This window comes from Sardina pilchardus, chromosome 1 (genome assembly GCF_963854185.1).
Source record: "Sardina pilchardus chromosome 1, fSarPil1.1, whole genome shotgun sequence".
In the NCBI taxonomy this organism is placed as follows: domain Eukaryota; kingdom Metazoa; phylum Chordata; class Actinopteri; order Clupeiformes; family Clupeidae; genus Sardina; species Sardina pilchardus.
In genome coordinates, this window is record NC_084994.1 from 3,832,218 (window position 1) to 3,854,115 (window position 21,898).

The following is a 21,898-nucleotide window of genomic DNA, read 5'->3' on the forward strand; positions in this document are numbered from 1 at the left end:
GTACCTGCAGGTGCTCCAAGGACTGCTTCCAATGTCCAGTTTGCTACCAGTGACACATTCAACACAGCCTTGTCCAACTCCAGCTCCACCACGTTTAAGGACCGAGCTTCACTCATCAAAGGACAGGTCAGCAACACTCCATACACACACACACACGCACACACGCACACACGCACACACACACACACACACGCATGTGACAAATAACAAGCTAATTTGATTTGATAATGTATTACTAAATACCGAATATTAAATGACCAAATATTAAATAAATTCAATAAATATATTAATGTATGTGTGTGCTTCTCCTTTTCAGCTGGAGCCCTTCTTCATTGAAGACTTCAGCCCTCTCTTCATCAGCCTCAATGCCAAATCCTTCAGGTGACTATCAAACTCATTTCAGTATTATAAGATTCATGAGGCTATTGTAAGACTTCACACAGCTGCCAGATCATTCAGCTTGCAATTAAATGCATTTTTTTGCCCCTCACTGTCCTGATACAAATAAAGGCAAAATTACCCAAAAATATACTTCATGTTAGTCTAACATGGTTGTTATCCAAATCGTGTGACTGTCCTCTAGTGTGTGTGTTAATTACTGTGCCCTGTACAATAATCAAGTAGGTGTGTTATGGCAGTTGATGTCCTCTAGTGTGTGTGTTGCCTGTACAGTAATCTAGTAGGTATGTTATATGGCAGTTGATATCTTCTAGTGTGCGTGTTAACTAATGGTGTTTTTTTTTCCCTTTTGCTGATAATGTGTGGAATGTGACAGTGATATGCTGATAATGTGTGGAGTCTATGACATTAGCGCCCCCTAGTGTAAACTGACTGTATTTGTAGACTGATCTCTGTAATATGACAGTGATATGTTGACGTGCATGATGTGCTGCTTTGATTGGTCAGCAATGGCTCCATCATCCACGAGACGGATTTGACCTTCACAGCCGACGGGACTCTTCCCAACAGTACGGCCATCTACAACACTATGCTCCGTGCAGCCCAGAGTGGAAACCTCACTTTCACCATCACCACACTCAACGGCACAGGTTAGCACACACACACACACACACACACACACACACACACACACGCACACACGCACGCGCACACACACACACATACACACACACACGCACGTCTACACAAACCTCAGTTTCAACATCACCACACTCAACGGCACAGGTTAGCACACACACACACACACACACACACACGTGCACACACACACACACACACACACACACACACACACACACACGTCTATACAAACCTCACTTTCACCATCATCACAGTCAACGGCACAGGTTAGCACACACACACACACACACACACACACACACACACACACACACACACACACACGTCTACACAAACCTCAGTTTCACCATCACCACACTCAACGGCACAGGTTAGCACACACACGCACACACATACACACACGCACACACACACACACACACACACACACACACACACACACACACACACACACACACACACACACACACACACACACACACACACACACACACACACACGTGCACACACACACACACACACACACACACACACACCACACAATATCAGTCTTGGCCTCTGCCTACTACCAACTACAGGGAACAAAGTATAGGTAATTGCTATGCATGCAAGGCTAGTTTTATTTCTAACATTGTTCTATCAACACAGACATCTACATCGATAATATGATGTTCTAAATGTATTTGCCTGGAGGGTATTGTGCAATGGGTAAAACAGGCTAGGCTAGCAGATACCATTGACTCGAGCTAGCTTACAGTTTTTTACAATCACTTTGCTACTATTTTCAGAACCTTGATGTCATTTTTCACAACTCTAGACACAAAACTCACAACCAATGATCAAAATGCACATTTTTCAAAACTCGAACCCTTTTCTCAATTGCTTGGATACAATACACATACAACTTAGATCATTTGTTCATTCAACAAAACTCACCTGTTCAATATGATACAACTTAACATCAAAGTACTACTATTTCAAAAGGCAAATCACACATTACATTTCAAATGAGCGTCTATTCATTTCCTTACAATGATCTAACTATCAATTGATACAACTGCTCAAAATGATAAGTAACTGTGGCATTACTCTTATGCATGTTGTATGGAAACACGAAACAGACACACAATCTTCCATGTTTACTGCAAATCATGAAAGTTTCAAGATACTGTAACGAGATTCACTGTCACCAATTAGCGTGGAGCATGAACCAATTAGACTACAATATCCATGGATGTAGCCTAATATTTTACTGTATATCTTTATGTAAAAAAAATATATATTTTGTATATTTTATATTTTCATCAGGCTGTCTTTTCTTTTCTATTTCATAGCTAATTATTTTTTACTTTAATTCAAATAAACCTATGTTGTGATTGTACTGTAGTGTTTTGAATCAATACATTACAAACTTTGATCAATGATTCCACTGTGTCTGTAGTATTCTCTCTACTACTGCAGTACTTGTACAGAGATGTGTTTACTGTACTGTTCCTGTAGTACCATAATGAAACCTGTATCACCTATTTTGTTCTACAATATCTAATGATTGTACGAACAACAACACAATGAAACTATCGGTTGCTTGTGTGCGGGTGATCTATAGTTATGTTTCAGTGGTATTTCACAGTAAATTTGCTTTTTGAACCAATGATTGTGCAATTGCAAGATTTCTTTGAAGATGTGAATGTACAATCCAATGTTTTGAACATTAGAGGGCCTGTGTTACAAGTGATAACCGTTTTGAGTTTTGTGTCTAGAGTTTTGAAAAATGACATCAAGGTTCTGAAAATAGTGGCAAAGTGATTGTAAAAAACTGTAACACCAGCAAACTCTGTTTTAGTGGCAGGCTAGCAAATACCATTGACTTGAGCAAGCCTAACACCAGCAAACTCTATTTTAGTGGCATGCTAGCAGATACCATTGACTTGAGCTAGCCTAATACCAGCAAACTCTGCAAGCAGAAGGACACAACTGCTTATTTACAGTTTTTTTCAATCGCTAACAAGCGTTTGTCCATTCATTTGACACATTTTCAAAACTCTAAACACAGACTCTCACCTACAAAACACAATTGGCCGAATGGATCATTTTCCTCTCAAAAGCACATCCCATGTTCTTACACCACATTTTGTTACATATACACTAACTCATAATTTCTCTGCAAACACTAACTTTACCAAAACACTGGAAACCTGACTCAAAATGAAGTTATTTTGTCAAAGACTAAGACTTCACTTCACAAGATACATGCAGTCAATCAGAGTACACTAGGTTTCAAAATACTGGCTACTGTTCACATTACAAAAACTGCATAGACTTTTATGTTTCAGTTTTACAGGTATTTGCATGTAAAACATGCAATCCAGCATTTTTACACTAAATTTCTTGGTTGGGAACTGTATGTCCAGATGTAATGTTCACATTCAGATGCATTCCAGTAAAAAGCAAATCTTTTTTTTTTTTTTTTTTTTTTACTGTTCACTAGGCCTACAGGAGGTGCAGTATAAATACTGTTTACAGTAGACTATGATAGAACAGAAAAAGTTTTACAGCATTGCAGTGAACAAAATATCCATGATACACAAAAAATAACAGCAAAAAGCCCAGATAAAAAGGGGGTGAAAAAAAAAGCACATTATTACTGTGTCTAATCTCTGCACCTGCTCCTCTCAGTGCTCCTGCACCTCTCACTGCATCTCTCATTGGGCCTGCTCTTCTCCCTGGGCCCCTTACTCTTACTCTTCCTTGTCCAGACATTACAGTATTTGTCTTTTTCTGTTTCTGCTTCCAAAAACATCACCTCCTCTTTTTACTGTGTAAGTGTCAATGTAATAGAGACCCCTGCCACTGAGTCTAAGACAGACTGAAATCAGCTGTGGTTGGCCCAATTTAGCCAACATAAATCATCTGTGTGTCAATTATTCGATTGTTTGTTTATTATCAGCTGAGATATATTGCTTTTGAATTGATAACATTGCAGAAGCAGAGGTTTTTATACTGTATCTAAGGTTTGGAATATTGTTTTAACTATTGTGGGATGTTGTGTGTTAACATTCGAAAATAATACAAAAACGATCCATTATTTTGTTGGGAGGTATAGTTTGTCTGTTAAGAAAATGTAAGCATTGTGAAAATGTATTCACTGACTGCATACTGTGTGAAAACAACATGAAATGTGTGAATGGTATGGCCACGAAAGACCGATGCTGTGCTAACTGTGTTTAGTCAACTGAATGGACAAACGCTTGTTAGCAATTGAAAAAAACTGTGACAAAATCTAATCAAGTGTTATTAATCTTATTCTGTATCAATCTAGTTGGTATTGTTTTCAGTAACTGACATATGTTTTGTCTTATAATAACTGGTACAGCCACCTCTTCAAGCACAGCCCCTGTAACTAATATGTATGTTATGTATTCTAATAAATGTCACAGCCACCTCTACAAGCAAAGCCCCTGTAACTGATATATGTATGTATTCTAATAACTAATGGATGTTCTGTATTCTAATAACTGTCACAGCCACCTCATCAAGCACAGCCCCATGTAACTGATATATGTATGTATTCTAATAACTAATGTATGTTCTGTATTCTAATAACTGTCACACCAGCTCCTGCTCCAGCAGATGGCGCCACAACCACAGCCCCTGCCACACCAGGTGACACTTCTATTCATTCATTCATTCATTCATTCATTCATTCATTCGTCTATTTATTTGTTTATATATGTGACCCTGTAAAGCAAAACCAGTCGCTTTGGTAAAATCTACAAAATTAAGTTATTTTGCTTGCTTGAACGGCCATACACTAATTTCCAATGATATTCCAATGAGCATTCCTGTCAGTATTAGGCAAAGCGCCACACTCAGCACCTTTAAACTACAGTAGGTCTTAAGAGATGGCTGAAAGCAGAGCAACATTGTAAACATTTTTAGTTATTGATCTCTTTTGTTTTTCTTTTCTTTTTTCCCCCCCCATAATTACTGTGTTCATGTTGCTGTGACATGTGCGTTGGTCATTGCTCCCACTCATTGCATATTATTATTATTATTATTATTATTATTATCATTATTATTTTTTGTTTTGTTTCTTTTTAACCTTTCATAACATCAACTCCTGTCCAGGGACTAGAGATGTAAATTAGCCTTGTGGCTAAAATCTGGCTCAATTATTGTGCATTGTCCCTGTCAAATAAACATAAATAAAATAATAAATAAATAAATAAATATATCGAAGGTATTACAGAAACTATCACTAAGATAACTGCTAGGGCTGCACGATATTAGGAAAACATGTGATATGCGATAACATTATTGAGTACTGCGATAACGATATAACTTGCGATATTTAAATATTTAATGTTTTTCTCCATTCTACTTGCTGCTAGCATAGACTGATGCAGACTATTAAAAAATAAATGCATTGATTTCATTCCAACGTTATTTTTAATGGGGAAAATACGGCTACAGTGGCAATGCCAGACATAAATAATCTCGGCCCCTTGAAACATTTTCTGCTACGGTCAACAAAATTAAGTTGAAATAAATAAAAACTTGAAAACTACTTAAAGCATTCAAAATATGTAATAAATGTAAACATAATCACTTAACTGCATGTCAACTTAAAATGGTTTTCTGACCACTAATTTGTTGAGTCAAGAACGTGTTGCAGAATGGGGTATGATGGCTTATATCAAGGGTGTCAAACTCATTTTCACCGAGGGCCACATCAGCACAATGGTTGCCCTCAAAGGGCCAGAGGTAACTTCTAAGATGTGTAGCACCAGCCACAAAATCTTTAGCATCAGTATAAAACTTCTAAAATCGAGAAGTTGAGAAGAGCAAAAGGTATCAGCATGACATGTCAGTTCCAGTTTGACTTTTCAATGAGGTTCACACTGATCAGTCAGGATCGAGGTCATGCCATGGATTTCTTTTTTTTTTTTCTGAGTTTTTAGATACGAGTATATTCAACTTTAACTGTCATTGCACAAGTGAAATACCAGTAACGAAATGCAGTTTTACATTAGTCAGTGATGCAAACGAGTAGGCTAACTGACATGTCAAAAAGTGCATCCATATGAAATGCGTCACTAGTCACTACACTGTTCCATACACATAGAAGCGAACGGTCCCGTCCCAGTGGACTTTTTCTTTGAAGTTTTGATATTGAAGGTGTTGTGTGGATTCTGCGTTGTTCGTTTTAAACTGAAATTAAAATGCAAAGCAACAGGGCGATTACCACACATGTCTAACCTACCTCTACTTGCCTGATCTGAATGCACCTCTTCTCGGTCGGAGGATAGGCTTACTTTCGCTTTTGGCCAAACAATCACTTGCTCGATTCGCAAGGACTTGGAGTTGGATTTTTTGGATAATAGGACTAATATGCTTTTTAAACGTAGACGTAAACGTATCACGTAGTTTACAACCACCAATTGAAATCAAAGTAACTTGCATCGATTCCCCTCTCAAAGAAGCACACGCACTTCAAACAATCATGCGTTTCACAGGCAGGCTAATTTTAGGCGCTCCGTTCGCTAAAATAGTTTAGAATACTCTATTTTGTTTTCACACGTAGCCTACGCGTTGCTATCACATCTGATGTCACCAGTTGCACTGATCATGGAAGGTGGTTATGTGGCTCACACGCGTGCATTGTATTGCAGTGTATTATTGCCTATATACGCAAAAACTGTATCAGACCTTTTACGCTCTCGCGGGCCATATGAAATGAGGTGGCGGGCCGCATTTGACACCTATGCCATAGACTGTATGGAATGCACGGCACAGAAAATTTATCGAATTTATCGAAAATTAAGTAATCTTTGCGGTATGTCTATCGCAAGCGTTGATATCGCGATAACGATATATTTTAGATATTTTATATATCGTGCAGCCCTAATAACTGCATCCAAAGTTGACATGGTTCTCCCGTCACGATATGCCAGAAGAGAAATCAGCTTTTTTTTTTAATATATATACAGTATATACATATATTTTGGGCTTTTATGCCTTTAATTCTACAGGACAGTAGAGAGAGACAGGAAGTGAGTGGGAGGGAGAGTTGGGGTGCGATCCGGAAAGGACCACGGGGTGGGAATCGAAGCCCTAGCCAGTCACGCCACAGCTAGGGCCGACTATTTATTTTGAATTCATTCACTAGCCGTCTGTTCTGGGCTGTGCCTCCTATGTGTAATAGTATATTGTAAATGTACATTTCTATTGCAGCTGTATTGATAATATAATATATGATCTGTAATATCCTTGCTCTCTATAGCGGCCCTATAGTGCAGTCGTAGTGTATTTAGTATGTTCCAAAATACTGTAAGATTCCTACAGTCATTGTGTCCTAATCATCATCAATCTAATGAACTCAGTGGCACAGGTTAAAACACACACACACACGCACACACGCACACACACACACACACACACACACACACACACACACACATGTACACAAACCTCCCATCACCACACTCAACGGCACAGGTTAGCACACACACACACACACACACACACACACACACACACACATGTTTACACAAACCACGTCTTCACCATTCTCTCTCTCAGTGGCTCAGGTGAGCAAATGCGCACACACATACACACACACACACACACACACACACACACACACACACACACACTCTCACACACACACACACACACACACACACACACACACACACTCACACACACACACACTCACATAATTAACTCTCTTATCTTCTGCATCGTTAACTGTGTCCCCAGGTGTAGGCAGCAGCATGGGTGGGCTCTTCAGCTCCTGGAGTCTGGTGGTCATCTCTCTATTGGTGCCACTGCAATGGTTGGGTCAGTGACCTGTCAATCACCAAAATGTCCCATGTGCAGAAGGTGGACTTGACTGTGCTGACACCTTGAAACCATGGGCACCTTCAACTAGAGAGAGAGAGAGAGAGAGAGAGAGAGAGAGAGAGAGAGAGAGAGAGAGAGAGAGAGAGAGAGAGAGAGAGAGAGAGAGAGAGAGAGAGAGAGAGAGAGAGAGAGAGAGAGAGAGCACAGCCCCTATATTCACACTTATACACTTTTACTTACAGAAGGCAGGGCACTGCACGACACACACACACACACACACACACACACACACACACACACACACACACACACACACACACACACACACACACACACACACATTTTTACATACAGAAGGCAGGGCACTGCACCACACACAAAAATGCTTTTAAATCTTTATTTTTAAATGATGTTATGCTTTCCTTTTAAGTTTTATTATGTTTTGGAAATTGAAACCTGATGTGTGTGATCCCTCAACATGCCGGAGAATTGCACTCATGGTGAGTAGTACTGGTTTGCTCCTTTTTTTTTTGTTTAAGTATATTTTTTGGGCTTTTGTGCCTTTAATGTTGACAGGACAGTAGAGAGAGACAGGAAGTGAATGGGTGAGAGAGTTGGGGTGGGATCCGGAAAGTACCACGGGGCGGGAATCAAACCCGGGTCGCCGGCGTGTGGTGCAGGTGCCCCAGCCAGTTGCGCCACGGCTGGGGCCGGTTTGCTCCTTTTAAGTACTACGTTCTGCCCTTGGTTGGGCAAAGGGAGATTCAGGTGAGTAGGGCCCCTGTCTTTTTTAACCGAATAGACAGTATTTGTTTGGGGATAGTTTTTGTTGGGTGGTAGTCCGCGTCAGTGATGGCTGAGCTATCGGCCCTGGACATTAAGGTCTCCCCAGTAAGAAAGAAAATATTGTGTGCGCACACAGATGGGCCTACGTCAACGAATCTCCAAAGAGTGGCAAGAGCTCTGGGTGTTTGAGAAGGATCACTATCACTGGTTTGCTAAATTAGACTCTGGCAAAGTCTATCTGTTAAAAACAGACCTGTATCTGTCTTCTAATTGTTACACATTAAGTTCTTTATGTTAATTATTCTTTAATGCTTTCTTTTCATTTTTTTTATTTTATTATTACTACTACTATTATTATTATTAGTATTACTATTTGCCCATCTATGCTTTTATCTGCTATTCCTGTTTGGTGTTTGTTCATGTAAAGCACATTGAATGACCTCTGTGTATGAAATGCGCCATATAAATAAACTTGACTTGACACACACACACACACAGAGAGAGATGCATTTGCATACAAAAAATATGTGACGTTTGACACTTCTAGGGACACAACACACACACACACACACACACACACACACACACTTCTAAGGTACACAACACTAAGTGATGAGTGAGAGGATGGCATGCATCACTTTACACACACACACACACACACACACACACACACTCTGAGTGGTGAGTGGCAGGATGGTTTGCATTGCTTACGATAAACTGAATCAAAGCCAACTATCTGTACGCACGCACAAAAGAGTGTCTGGAATTATTAACATACCTACATAGGGTAAGTGTGTGTGTGTGTGTGTGTGTGTGTGTGTGTGTGTGTGTGTGTGTGTGTGTGTGTGTGTGTGTGTGTGTGTGTGTGTGTGTGTGTGTGTGTGTGTGTGTGTGTGTGTGTGTGTGTGTGTGTGTAATTAAACCAGTCAGATAAGGTCTTTGCACTGAAATCCTGCTGGTTCTCTTCATTGCCTTGTACACACCTCACACTGTCTCCCTGCCTTCTCTCACACACACACTCACACACACACTCTTGTTGGAGTCATCTCAGACACACACTGTCTTCATCTCCGGTAAGAGTGAGATTCATGATTTACTCTGTTGTTTAAAAGTGTGTGTGTGTGTGAGATTCATGATTTACTCTGTTGTTTAAAAGAAAGTAACTAATGCTTTGGCGGACATCCCGGGTTCAGAAAGTAAAAGTCCTGCCAAGTGTTTGATCCAACCATTTAGTAAACCAGCTCATCCTAATTAGCTGCCAGGTAGATCAGATCATTAGTGATATCACCTGTGTTAAGTGCACAGGTAGAAAGAATATATGGCAGGACATTTACTCTCTGGAACCAGGAATGTCCGCCTGTATTTTGGTACCACTTTACTTGAAGGAATCTACATAAGAGTGGCATGACCCTGTCCTGACGCATGAAGCCTAACTTGACAAAAACCGAATGACACTTGATGACAGAAGGCGTTATTTCACAAACGTTTGTGACTTGTTTATAATGTTTATGACATGTTATGTACTGTAGACACAAGACTGTGCATAATATATACTGCATTTAAACATCTCTCATATATCTATATATATAACATATCTATCTTTCTTTTAGACATCTCTCTCTTTCTTTTCTACATCTCTATCTCTTTTTAAACATCTCTCTCTATCTTCCTTCTTAACATCTCTCTATCTGTCGTTTTAAAATCCTTCTCTCTTTCTTGTATCCATCTCTCTATGGGCTCCCTCATCCCCCAGTGCACTCTGATCTAACCTGCTACACTGGTCTGATTCAGAATAAGAGCACTAACCACACACACACACACACACACACACACACATACACATACACACACACACCGCAAACACACACACACACACACACACACACACACACACATACACACACACAGACCGCACACACATACACACACACACACACACTCACACCACAAACACATACACATACACACACACACACACGTCTGGGCTGATTTGGGGGAAGAGCACTAACCTTGCTTTCTATCTGACTGCACTCGCATAGCTGGCAGTCAGCCATCTGTTGTGACACACACACACACACACACACACAGCCATCTGTTGTGACACTGATACAAAACTGAAAGCACAGTTGACAGACTTGTCAGCTACCAAGTTGATCTGTCACTGATAGTCAAGCTCCTGACAAACAGTAAACACGTTTTGCCACAGTTGTGATTGGAGTATCATAGATGAGTCATTCCGTGTGAAATCAGACAAAATCCAGGAAAATGGGTGCAGCACCGACTAAGATTTTCTTCAAAGTTTGTCTACACAATGTTTAGGTTCCATAACTAAAATCTGTAAAATACTTTTGTTCAATTCTATTGTTTTCATTGTCTTTTTGCCCTTGCCTTTTTACACTCTCTAAATGACCTTATCTTGGAGGCCATGTTAAGGTATTCATATCTTTAAAAGTATCATTCCTAGCCTGACTAAACTTTATAGAATGGAAGACAAGCATTTTCTCAGTAAGATTCAATGATTAAATGTTTGTACCACAGTCTCATTGGTTGTACAGAAGTCCCTAGTTTCTGAAAAAAAAAAAACATGCAAAAAAAGTGATATTGAGGGTCTCAAAACTCTTTTCTTGGGACACACCTGCCAAAAATGAGGATTTCCTCTAGAAATATGATCCATTTATATTGTTGTCTAAAAATGTGAAGTCTCCAAAACAATTGGTCATGACAACAATAAGGATAAAACAAGACGTGTTTGTATTTTTGTGTCATTTTCATACACCTGAAATGCTATTTGGGGTAGGTGGGAGGAGGACCATGAAAATGTATGTGGAAAGCACAAAGTATATGGACATTTAGTGTGTAAAGTATCATACCAAGTTTGAGTCCCATTCACAGAATAAATGCATGTAGTTACAGGTCTTTTGAGAACACAAACATAAACATTTACAATAAAAAAAAATGATTTTAGCGCCCCCTCAGGTGAAACTCAACATAGGATTCTGCTCCTTTTTCAAGGCATCTGATAGATGGGGCCTCTCTCAACATCCCTCCTCGATCCTCAATGCTCGGTCCTCCAGACTCGTTCCCATTGATCTATAACTAGCACTGGATAGACTATCCCATTGTTGCCGCCCCATCATTCTTTATCTAGATCAGTGAGAACGAGGACCAAGGAAGGAAGGAAGGGAGGAGATATAGAAGACGAATGAGAGGCACCCATAGGCTTCTTGAATTGAATGGAATGGCTTTATTTTACTTGTCATATTACAAAAATAATAAGAAATTCCTAGTATCTTTGAAATGAAAGGGATGCCAAATATTGAATATATCGAATTATGTATTAGAAATTATATTTTAACAGGTGACCTAAAATAGGCCTATCATTCATTGGTGGCTATGAAGTTCTCAAAGGCCATTTGAATATCTTCATACGTCTTCTTATCCAAGGAATACTGCCATTCTGTCCTGGTAGTAGCGTGGGCTGGCACAGCACAGATGGCAGGCTTAGGTTAAAACATAAATTCAAGCACATAATTTGATGTACAGTATTTGGCATCCTTTCCATTTTCTAGGTACTATGAATTTCTGCTTATATTTTATATGAGATATACTATGCAACGTTTTTCAGTTAATCAATGCATTCCATACTGTTATATATGATTAAATGAGTCATTACCAGTCGAAGGGTGGTTTTTTTTGGCCGCCCTAGTGGTCTGTAGCGTTAGAACCACGCTTGCAACTTCAGGAGACCTCGGGCACGCACCCATGCTCTACTCTACTCTGCTCTGTCATGTAAAGTCTCATGAAAAGGCACGGCAGACTGACCGATTCAGGAGTTTTGTAAAATATACATGCTAAAGCTGTAGGGGAAGCTCTGCAGAGAAATATGCAAGCATAAAACGAGCGAAAATGAAAAACGAAACCGAAACTTAAGATGAAATCGACAATCCTGCATAGTTTCTCTTTAATGCAGTTTTTTCCAAAATCTAGGGCCCTTTCAAAAGTGAAGAGACATTTAATACAGACTTTAAATTGACTACAAATGCTAATTATGAGTTGATCTTCTCCCCAAGACAATGTGGGGAGGCTAGGGAACATATTTGTCAAGATAGTAATGCCCAAACATGCCATGTTTCAAGCTGTAAAAATGAAACTATTTCAAGGTCTGAAAAAGATATGAAGACAGATGATTTGCACAGAAATATTTCACAGGCTTTGGTTTTAGGACCCATTGATGATATAGACAAAGTTTGAACAAAATCTGAGACGATGCAGCAACAACCTTATCTGATTTGACACGGAATGACTCAGTTATGACTGGAGTAACGTAGGGCATAGGCATGACTATGTTGTCCATAAATCGACATATTAGATGTTTTTTCGCAGAAGTGGCCTGTGCATCCACATCTTAGCATCTGCAATAACCCAGATGATGATGAGAAATGACTACTACTGCTATTGGGTGTAAATCTGTCGGAGGCGCTGACAAACACACACCCATACACACACACACACACACCCACACACACACACACACACACACACACACCCACACCCACACACACACACACACACATATACCCACACACACCCACACACACACACACCGCAAACACACACACACACACACAGTAGCCTTTCCATCACAACTTCAATTTTGAGTGCAACAGAAATGTAGTTGTCACAACATACACACATATACAGAAATGCAGTCCTCTATCACCCCATCAATTACTGGACTACATTAGGACACACCATTAAATGATGCACCGGTCAACCATTGCATGCCATTCAGTTATTTAGCACTGACGGTAAGTGTGTGTGTGTGTGTGTGTGTGTGTGTGAGAGAGAGAGAGCGTGTGTGTGTGTGTGTGTGTGTGTGTGTGTGTGTACATACCTTTACACACTCACTCACACTTAAGCTCACAGATACATACACACATCTTTTATAAATACACAAATACACACACATGTCTTTCTTTCACACTAACTCTCATACATACGTGTACACACACACACACACACGCACACACACTTACAGATACACATACTCAATCACATTCCTTTACAATCACACACACACATCTCTATATCTCTGTCGCCCACACTGTAAGCAGATAATCAACAGAACAATAAATCTAAAAAATGCAGCCATGCCACATTTGTGTGCAAAGAAAACATGTGACGTTTGATGTGTGTGTGTGTGTGTGTGTGTGTGTGTATGTAGTTCTGTAGCCTTCACTGCTGCTGATTATAACACACAGTTCATTTTCTCTCCCCAAGACTATCAATCATGCTTGACGTAGCGACAGAGGCGCTGACTACCGTGATAGAACTCATCCAGTCCATCATGGCGACCCGGCCCAAGGTGCACAAGGAGCGCGTGGCCCGGCTGAAGACCCGCGTCTCCATAGTGGACCAGCAGCTCACGTCCGCCGCCGGCTCCGTCTCAGACTCGGCCCATCTGCAGCAGAACCTGGCCAGACTGCAGGAGGTCCCGACTCATATGCTACTGTTAATATACTGCAAATACACTTTATATAGGCGGCTAATGTGCTGTTAATATACTGCCAATACACTTTATATAGGCGGCTAATGTGCTGTTAATATACTGCAAATACACTTTATATAGGCGGCTAATGTGCTGTTAATACACTGCAAATACACTTTATATAGGCGGCTAATGTGCTGTTAGTATACTGCAAATACACTTTATATAGGCGGCTAATGTGCTGTTAATATACTGCAAATACACTTTATATAGGCGGCTAATGTGCTGTTAATATACTGCCAATACACTTTATATAGGCGGCTAATGTGCTGTTAATATGCTGCCAATACACTTTTTATATGCAGCTAATATGCTACTGTTAATATACTGCAAATACACTTTATATAGGCGGCTAATGTGCTGTTAATATGATGCAAATACACTTTATATTGGCGGCTAATGTGCTGTTAATATACTGCAAATACACTTTATATAGGCGGCTAATGTGCTGTTAATATACTGCAAATACACTTTATATAGGCGGCTAATGTGCTGTTAATATACTGCAAATACACTTTATATTGGCGGCTAATGTGCTGTTAATATACTGCAAATACACTTTATATAGGCGGCTAATGTGCTGTTAATACGCTGCCAATACACTTTTTATATGCAGCTAATGTGCTGTTTATACACTGCAAATACACTTTTTATATGCAGCTAATGTGTTGTTAATATACTGCCAATACACTTTATATAGGCGGCTAATGTGCTGTTAATATACTGCAAATACACTTTTCATATGCAGCTAATGTGCTGTTAATACACTGCAAATACACTTTATATAGGCGGCTAATGTGTTGTTAATATACTGCCAATACACTTTATATAGGCGGCTAATGTGCTGTTAATATACTGCAAATACACTTTTCATATGCAGCTAATGTGCTGTTAATATACTGCAAATACACTTTATATAGGCGGCTAATGTGCTGTTAATATACTGCAAATACACTTTATATAGGCGGCTAATGTGCTGTTAGTATACTGCCAATACACTTTTTATATGCAGCTAATGTGTTGTTAATATACTGCCAAAACACTTTTATATGCAGCTAATGTGCTGTTAATATACTGCAAATACACTTTTTATATGCAGCTAATGTGCTATTTATACACTGATAATACACTTTTTATATGCAGCTAATGTGCTGTTTATACACTGCAAATACACTTTTTATATGCCGCTAATGTGCTGTTTATACACTGCAAATACACTTTTTATATGCAGCTAATATGCTACTGTTAATATACTGCCAAAACACTTTTATATGCAGCTAATGTGTTGTTAATATACTGCCAATACAGTTTTATATGCAGCTAATGTGCTGTTTATACACTGCAAATACACTTTTTATATGCAGCTAATGTGCTGTTTATACACTGCTACTAGACTTTTTATATGCGGCTAATGTGCTGTTAACGTGCTGCAAATACACTTTTTATATGCGGCTAATGTGTTGTTTATACACTGCTAATACACTTTTTTATATACGGCTAATGTGCTGTTAATATGCAGCTAATACACTTTTTATATACTATTTACTGCTAACACACTTTTTATATACGGCTAATGTGCTGTTTATACACTGCTAATACACTTTTTTATATACGGCTAATGTGCTGTTAATATGCAGCTAATACACTTTTTATATACTATTTACTGCTAACACACTTTTTTATATACGGCTAATGTGCTGTTAATATGCAGCTAATACACTTTTCATATACTACTAATGTGCTGTTAACGTGCTGCTAACACACTTTTTATATATGTCTAATGTGCTGTTTATACACTGCTAATACACTTTTCATATACTACTAATGTGCTATTTACTGCTAACACATTTTTATATATGTCTAATGTGCTGTTAACATGCTGCTAATACACTTTTTATATATGTCTAATGTGCTGTTAACATGCTGCTAATACACTTTTTATATATGTCTAATGTGCTGTTTATGCACTGCTAATACACTTTTTATATATACGACTAATGTGCTATTTACTGCTAACACATTTTTATATATGTCTAATGTGCTGTTAACATGCTGCTAATACACTTTTTATAAACGACTAATTTGCTTTCTACTGCTCATGCACGTTCTATATGCTAATGTGCTGTTTATACACTGTTTGTTAATATACTGCACATCTGTATCTATCTTTCTATCTATCTATACTATTTATCAAACATTATCTATCTATCTATACATATTTTACCCATTTGTCTATCCATTTATCTATCTATCTAGCTTCTGAACGACATGTTGAAGTTGTTGAGACAGCTGGAGGACGAGGGTTGGCTCAAGCGTATCTTCAAAAACGCACTCCACATGGATGACGAGTTTGAAGAGCTGAACCAGCGTTTGACTCAGGAGTCCATGTCGCTCGTGCTCTCCCTGAACATCGACGCCAGAGTGCTGCAGCAGACCTTCAACCAGGAGAGGAGGAGGACGGAGGACCAGAGCGACCGCGTCACAGACATCAAGGTCCTGGAGGAGATGAAGGAGAGTGAGTTTTAGTTCAGCACACACACACACACACACACACACACACACACACACACACACACACACACACACACACACACACACACACACACACACACAGCCACACACACACACACACACACACACACACACACACACACACACAGCCACACACACACACACACACACAGACACACACACACACACACACACACACACACCGAGTCCCAGACATTAAGGTCCTGGAGGAGATGAAGGAGAGTGAGTTTTAGTTCAGCACACACACACACACACACACACACACACACACACACACACCGAGTCACAGACATTAAGGTCCTGGACGAGATGAAGGAGAGTGAGTTTTAGTTCAGCACACACACACACACACACACACACACACACACACACTGAGTCACAGATATCAAGGTCCTGGAGGAGATGAATGGAATGCTTATTACGTGACTGGTGTAGCTTCCCTGTAATATAATATATAAATGTGGCAAATGTTTAACACACATGTGTGTGTGTGTGTGTGTGTGTGTGTGTGTGTGTTTGTGTGTGTGTGTGTAAACATCACAGCTCTGTTGTCGGTGAAGAAAGACACAAAACAGATCATAGGCATGATGGAGGAGAACAAGAAATCAGGTAAACATTCACACACACACACACACACACACACACACACACACACACACACACACACACACACACACACACACACCTTTTGTCCAAACACACTTGCCTAAAATATACATGCACACACACACACAGCACCCTAATGACCCCCCCACACACATACACACCTGCACTTCTCTCTCCCTCTCTCTCTCTCTCTCTCTCTCTCTCTCTCTCTCTCTCTTCATAAGTCCTCTCTATCCCCCTCTCTGTAGGCAGCGCTCCAGTGTCCCCTGTAGAGGTCAAGGTGCCCCCTCCACCTCTATCTCTCTCTCTCTCTCTCTCTCTCTCTCCTTTCATAAGTCCTCTCTATCCCCCTCTCTGTAGGCAGCGCTCCAGTGTCCCCTGTAGAGGTCAAGGTGCCCCCTCCACCTCTATCTCTCTCTCTCTCTCTCTCTCTCTCTCTCTCTCTCTCTCTCTCTCTCTCTCTCCCTCTCTCTCTCTCTCTCCTTTCATAAGTCCTCTCTATCCCCCTCTCTGTAGGCAGCGCTCCAGTGTCCCCTGTAGAGGTCAAGGTCCCCCCTCCACCTCTCTCTCTCTCTCTCTCTCTCTCTCTCCTTTCATAAGTCCTCTCTATCCCCCTCTCTCTAGGCAGCGCTCCAGTGTCCCCTGTAGAGGTCAAGGTGCCCCCTCCACCTCTCTCTCTCTCTCTCTCTCTCTCTCTCCTCCTTTCATAAGTCCTCTCTATCCCCCTCTCTGTAGGCAGCGCTCCAGTGTCCCCTGTAGAGGTCAAGGTCCCCCCTCCACCTCTCTCTCTCTCTCTCTCTCTCTCTCTCTCTCTCTCTCTCTCTCCCTCCTTTCATAAGTCCTCTATCCCCCTCTCTGTAGGCAGCGCTCCAATGTCCCCTGTAGAGGTCAAGGTCGTGTTCCAGAACCCATCTGCTCATGCCGAGGCTGCTCCCCCTCCTCCTCCCTACTCCCCTGTGGGCCAGCCCACGCATATGCCCATGGGTGGGTAAGTGTGTGTGTGTGTGTGTGTGTGTGTGTGTGTGTGTGTGTGTGTGTGTGTGTGTGTGTGTGTGTGTGTGTGTGTGTGTACCAGTATAATGCCCACGCATATGCCCATGGGTAAGTGTGTCTGTGTGTGTGTGTGTGTGTGTGTGTGTGTACCAGTATAATGCCCACGCATATGCCCATGGGTAAGTGTGTCTGTGTGTGTGTGTGTGTGTGTGTGTGTGTGTGTGTGTGTGTAAGTGTGTGTGTGAGTGTGTGTATGTATGTGTACCAGTATAATGCCCACACATATACCTATGGGTAAGTGTGTGTGTGTGTATGTGTGTGTGTGTGTGTGTGTGTGTGTGTGTGTGTGTGTGTGTGTGTGTGTGTGTAAGTGTGTGTGTGTGTAAGTGTGTGTGAATGCACGTGTGTGTGTGTGTGTGTGTGTGTGTGTGTGTGTGTGTGTGTGTGTCTGTGTGTGTGTGTGTGTGTGTGTGTGTGTGTGTGTGTACCAGTATAATGCCCACGCATATGCCCATGGGTAAGTGTGTCTGTGTGAGAGTGTGTGTTTGTGTGTATGTGTGTGTGTGTGTGTGTGTGTGTGTGTGTGTGTGTGTGTGTGTGTGTGTGTGTGTGTGTGTGTGTGTGTCTGTGTCTGTGTGTGTGTGTGTGTGTGTGTGTGTGTGTGTGTGTGTGTGTGTGTACCAGTATAATGCCCACGCATATGCCCATGGGTAAGTGTGTCTGTGTGTGTGAATGCATGTGTGTATGTGTACCAGTATAATGCCCAGGCATATACCGATGTATAAGTGTGTGTGTGTATGTGTGTGTGTGTGCTAGCGCGCGAGTGTGTGTGTGTGTGTGTGTGTGTGTGTGTGTGTGTGTGTGAGTGTGTGTAAGTGTGTGTGAATGCACGTGTGTGTGTGTGTGTGTGTGTGTGTGTGTGTGTGTGTGTGTGTGTGTGTGTGTGTGTGTGTGTGTGTGTGTGTGTGTGTGTGTGTACAAGTATAAGTCTTGGATTTGCTGAAAACATGTGAACATGTGAACCTCCCCCTCTTCTTCCTTAAACAGTGTACCAGACACAACAACAGCAGGGTAAGTGTGTGTGTGTGTGTGTGTGTGTGTATGTGTGTGTGTGTGTGTGTGTGTGTGTGTGTGTGTGTGTGTGTGTGTGTGTGTGTGTGTGTGTGTGTGTGTGTGTGAGTGTGTGTAAGTGTGTGTGAATGCAAGTGTGTGTGTGTGTGTGTGTGTGTGTGTGTGTGTGTGTGTGTGTGTGTGTGTGTGTACAAGTATAAGTCTTGGATTTGGTGAAAACATGTGAACATGTGAACCTCCCCCTCTTCTTCCTTAAACAGTGTACCAGACACAACAACAGCAGGGTAAGTGTGTGTGTGTGTGTGTGTGTGTGTATGTGTGTGTGTGTGTGTGTGTGTGTGTGTGTGTGTGTGTGTGTGTGTGTGAGTGTGTGTAAGTGTAAGTGTGTGTGAATGCACGTCTGTGTGTGTGTGTGTGTGTGTGTATAAGTCTTGGATTTGGTGAAAACATGTGAACGTGTGAACCTCCCCCTCTTCTTCCTTAAACAGTGTACCAGACACCGCAAATGCAGACCCACCCACAGCAGGGTAAGTGTGTGTGTGTGTGTGTGTGTGTGTGTGTGTGTGTGTGAGTGTGTGTAAGTGTGTGTGAATGCAAGTGTGTGTGTGTGTGTGTGTGTGTGTGTGTGTGTGTGTGTGTGTGTGTGTGTGTGTGTGTGTGTACAGGTGCATGTCATGGATGTGGTGAAAACATGTGTGAGCATGGTAACATCTTCCTTCTCCTTTTCTTCCGTAAACAGCTTTCATGTACCAGACACAGCCAATGCAGACCCACCCACAGCAGGGTAAGTGTGTGTGTGTGTGTGTGTGTGCGTGTGCGTGTGCGTGTGCGTGTGCGTGTGCGTGTGCGTGCGTATGTGAGTGAGTGAGTGTGTGTGTGTATGTGTGTGTGTGTGTTTGTGTGTACACCCCCAGAGTGTACTGCTCTTCTCTTCCTTAAACAGAGACATGCTGATGATCTTAGAGAGACGTGTTTGTGTGAACCCTCTTCTCCTCCTCTTCCTTAAACAGAGACATGCTGATGATCTTAGAGAGACATGTTTGTGTGAACCCTCTTCTCCTACTCTTCCTTAAACAGAGACATGCTGATGATCTTAGAGAGACATGTTTGTGTGAACCTTCCTCTCCTCCTCTTCCTTAAACAGAGACATGCTGATGATCTTAGAGAGACGTGTTTGTGTGAACCCTCTTCTCCTCCTCCTCCTTAAACAGAGACATGCTGATGATCTAAGAGAGACGTGTTTGTGTGAACCCTCTTCCTTAAACAGAGACATGCTGATGATCTTAGAGAGACATGTTTGTGTGAACCCTCTCCTCCTCCTCTTCCTTAAACAGAGACATGCTGATGATCTTAGAGAGACGTGTTTGTGTGAACCCTCTTCTCCTCCTCTTCCTTAAACAGAGACATGCTGATGATCTTAGAGAGACGTGTTTGTGTGAACCCTCTTCTCCTCCTCTTCCTTAAACAGAGACATGCTGATGATCTTAGAGAGACGTGTTTGTGTGAACCCTCTTCTCCTCCTCTTCCTTAAACAGAGACATGCTGATGATCTTAGAGAGACATGTTTGTGTGAACCCTCTTCTCCTCCTCTTCCTTAAACAGAGACATGCTGATGATCTTAGAGAGACATGTTTGTGTGAACCCTCTTCCTTAAACAGAGACATGCTGATGATCTTAGAGAGACATGTTTGTGTGAACCCTCTTCCTTAAACAGAGACATGCTGATGATCTTAGAGAGACGTGTTTGTGTGAACCCTCTTCTTCTCCTCTTCCTTAAACAGAGACATGCTGATGATCTTAGAGAGACATGTTTGTGTGAACCTTCTTCTCCTCCTCTTCCTTAAGCAGGTCCTATGGCCCAGCAGCAGCCAACACAGATACAACCGCAGCAGAGTAAGTGTGTTACCATTTGTGCCGGGAGAAATATGCTACTGTTCTGGGGGAGACATGCTGATTTAATGTCTGGGGAGAGAAGACACCTGTGTGTGGAGAGAGATGCTAATTTAATGTGCTGGGAGATAAATGCTAACATGTCAGAGGACAACAGTGTGTGGAGAGAGATGCTAATTTAATGTGCTGGGAGATAAATGCTAACATGTCAGAGGACACATGTGTGTGGAGAGAGATGCTAATTGAATGTGCTGGGAGATAAATGCTAACATGTCAGAGGACACCTGTGTGTGGAGAGAGATGCTAATTGAATGTGCTGGGAGATAAATGCTAACATGTCAGAGGACACCTGTGTGTGGAGAGAGATGCTAATTTAATGTGCTGGGAGATAAATGCTAACATGTCAGAGGACACATGTGTGTGGAGAGAGATGCTAATTGAATGTGCTGGGAGATAAATGCTAACATGTCAGAGGACACCTGTGTGTGGAGAGAGATGCTAATTGAATGTGCTGGGAGATAAATGCTAACATGTCAGAGGACACCTGTGTGTGGAGAGAGATGCTAATTTAATGTGCTGGGAGAT

The 21,898-nt window shown here is 41.3% G+C and overlaps 2 protein-coding genes across 7 annotated transcripts in view; both read left to right on the top strand.

Annotated features, from left to right (window-relative positions):
- The window catches only part of LOC134076815 (uncharacterized), a 30,278-nt gene extending 22,386 nt beyond the window's left edge, over window positions 1-7,892 (top strand). The window contains exons 9-13 of the mRNA XM_062532101.1: window positions 11-126; window positions 317-381; window positions 907-1,049; window positions 4,657-4,704; window positions 7,804-7,892. Coding sequence (XP_062388085.1) covers window positions 11-126; window positions 317-381; window positions 907-1,049; window positions 4,657-4,704; window positions 7,804-7,892 — 461 coding nt within the window. The remainder of the gene's footprint in view (window positions 1-10; window positions 127-316; window positions 382-906; window positions 1,050-4,656; window positions 4,705-7,803) is intronic.
- Window positions 7,893-9,675: 1,783 nt separating this feature from the next.
- LOC134080813 (cell death-inducing p53-target protein 1-like) overlaps window positions 9,676-21,898 on the top strand; it is a 24,123-nt gene continuing 11,900 nt past the window's right edge. For 3 of the 6 annotated variants that reach the window (XM_062537426.1, XM_062537459.1, XM_062537434.1), the window contains exons 1-10: window positions 9,676-9,746; window positions 13,954-14,164; window positions 16,478-16,736; window positions 17,297-17,362; window positions 18,221-18,343; window positions 19,400-19,423; window positions 19,684-19,707; window positions 19,912-19,950; window positions 20,163-20,207; window positions 21,269-21,316. In XM_062537426.1, coding sequence (XP_062393410.1) covers window positions 13,964-14,164; window positions 16,478-16,736; window positions 17,297-17,362; window positions 18,221-18,343; window positions 19,400-19,423; window positions 19,684-19,707; window positions 19,912-19,950; window positions 20,163-20,207; window positions 21,269-21,316 — 829 coding nt within the window. In that variant the 5' untranslated portion in view covers window positions 9,676-9,746; window positions 13,954-13,963. Of the gene's footprint in view, window positions 9,747-13,953; window positions 14,165-16,477; window positions 16,737-17,296; window positions 17,363-17,719; window positions 17,746-18,220; window positions 18,344-19,399; window positions 19,424-19,683; window positions 19,708-19,911; window positions 19,951-20,162; window positions 20,208-21,268; window positions 21,317-21,898 lie in introns of all 6 variants that reach the window. The other 3 variants (XM_062537441.1, XM_062537446.1, XM_062537453.1) reach the window with 3 other exon arrangements.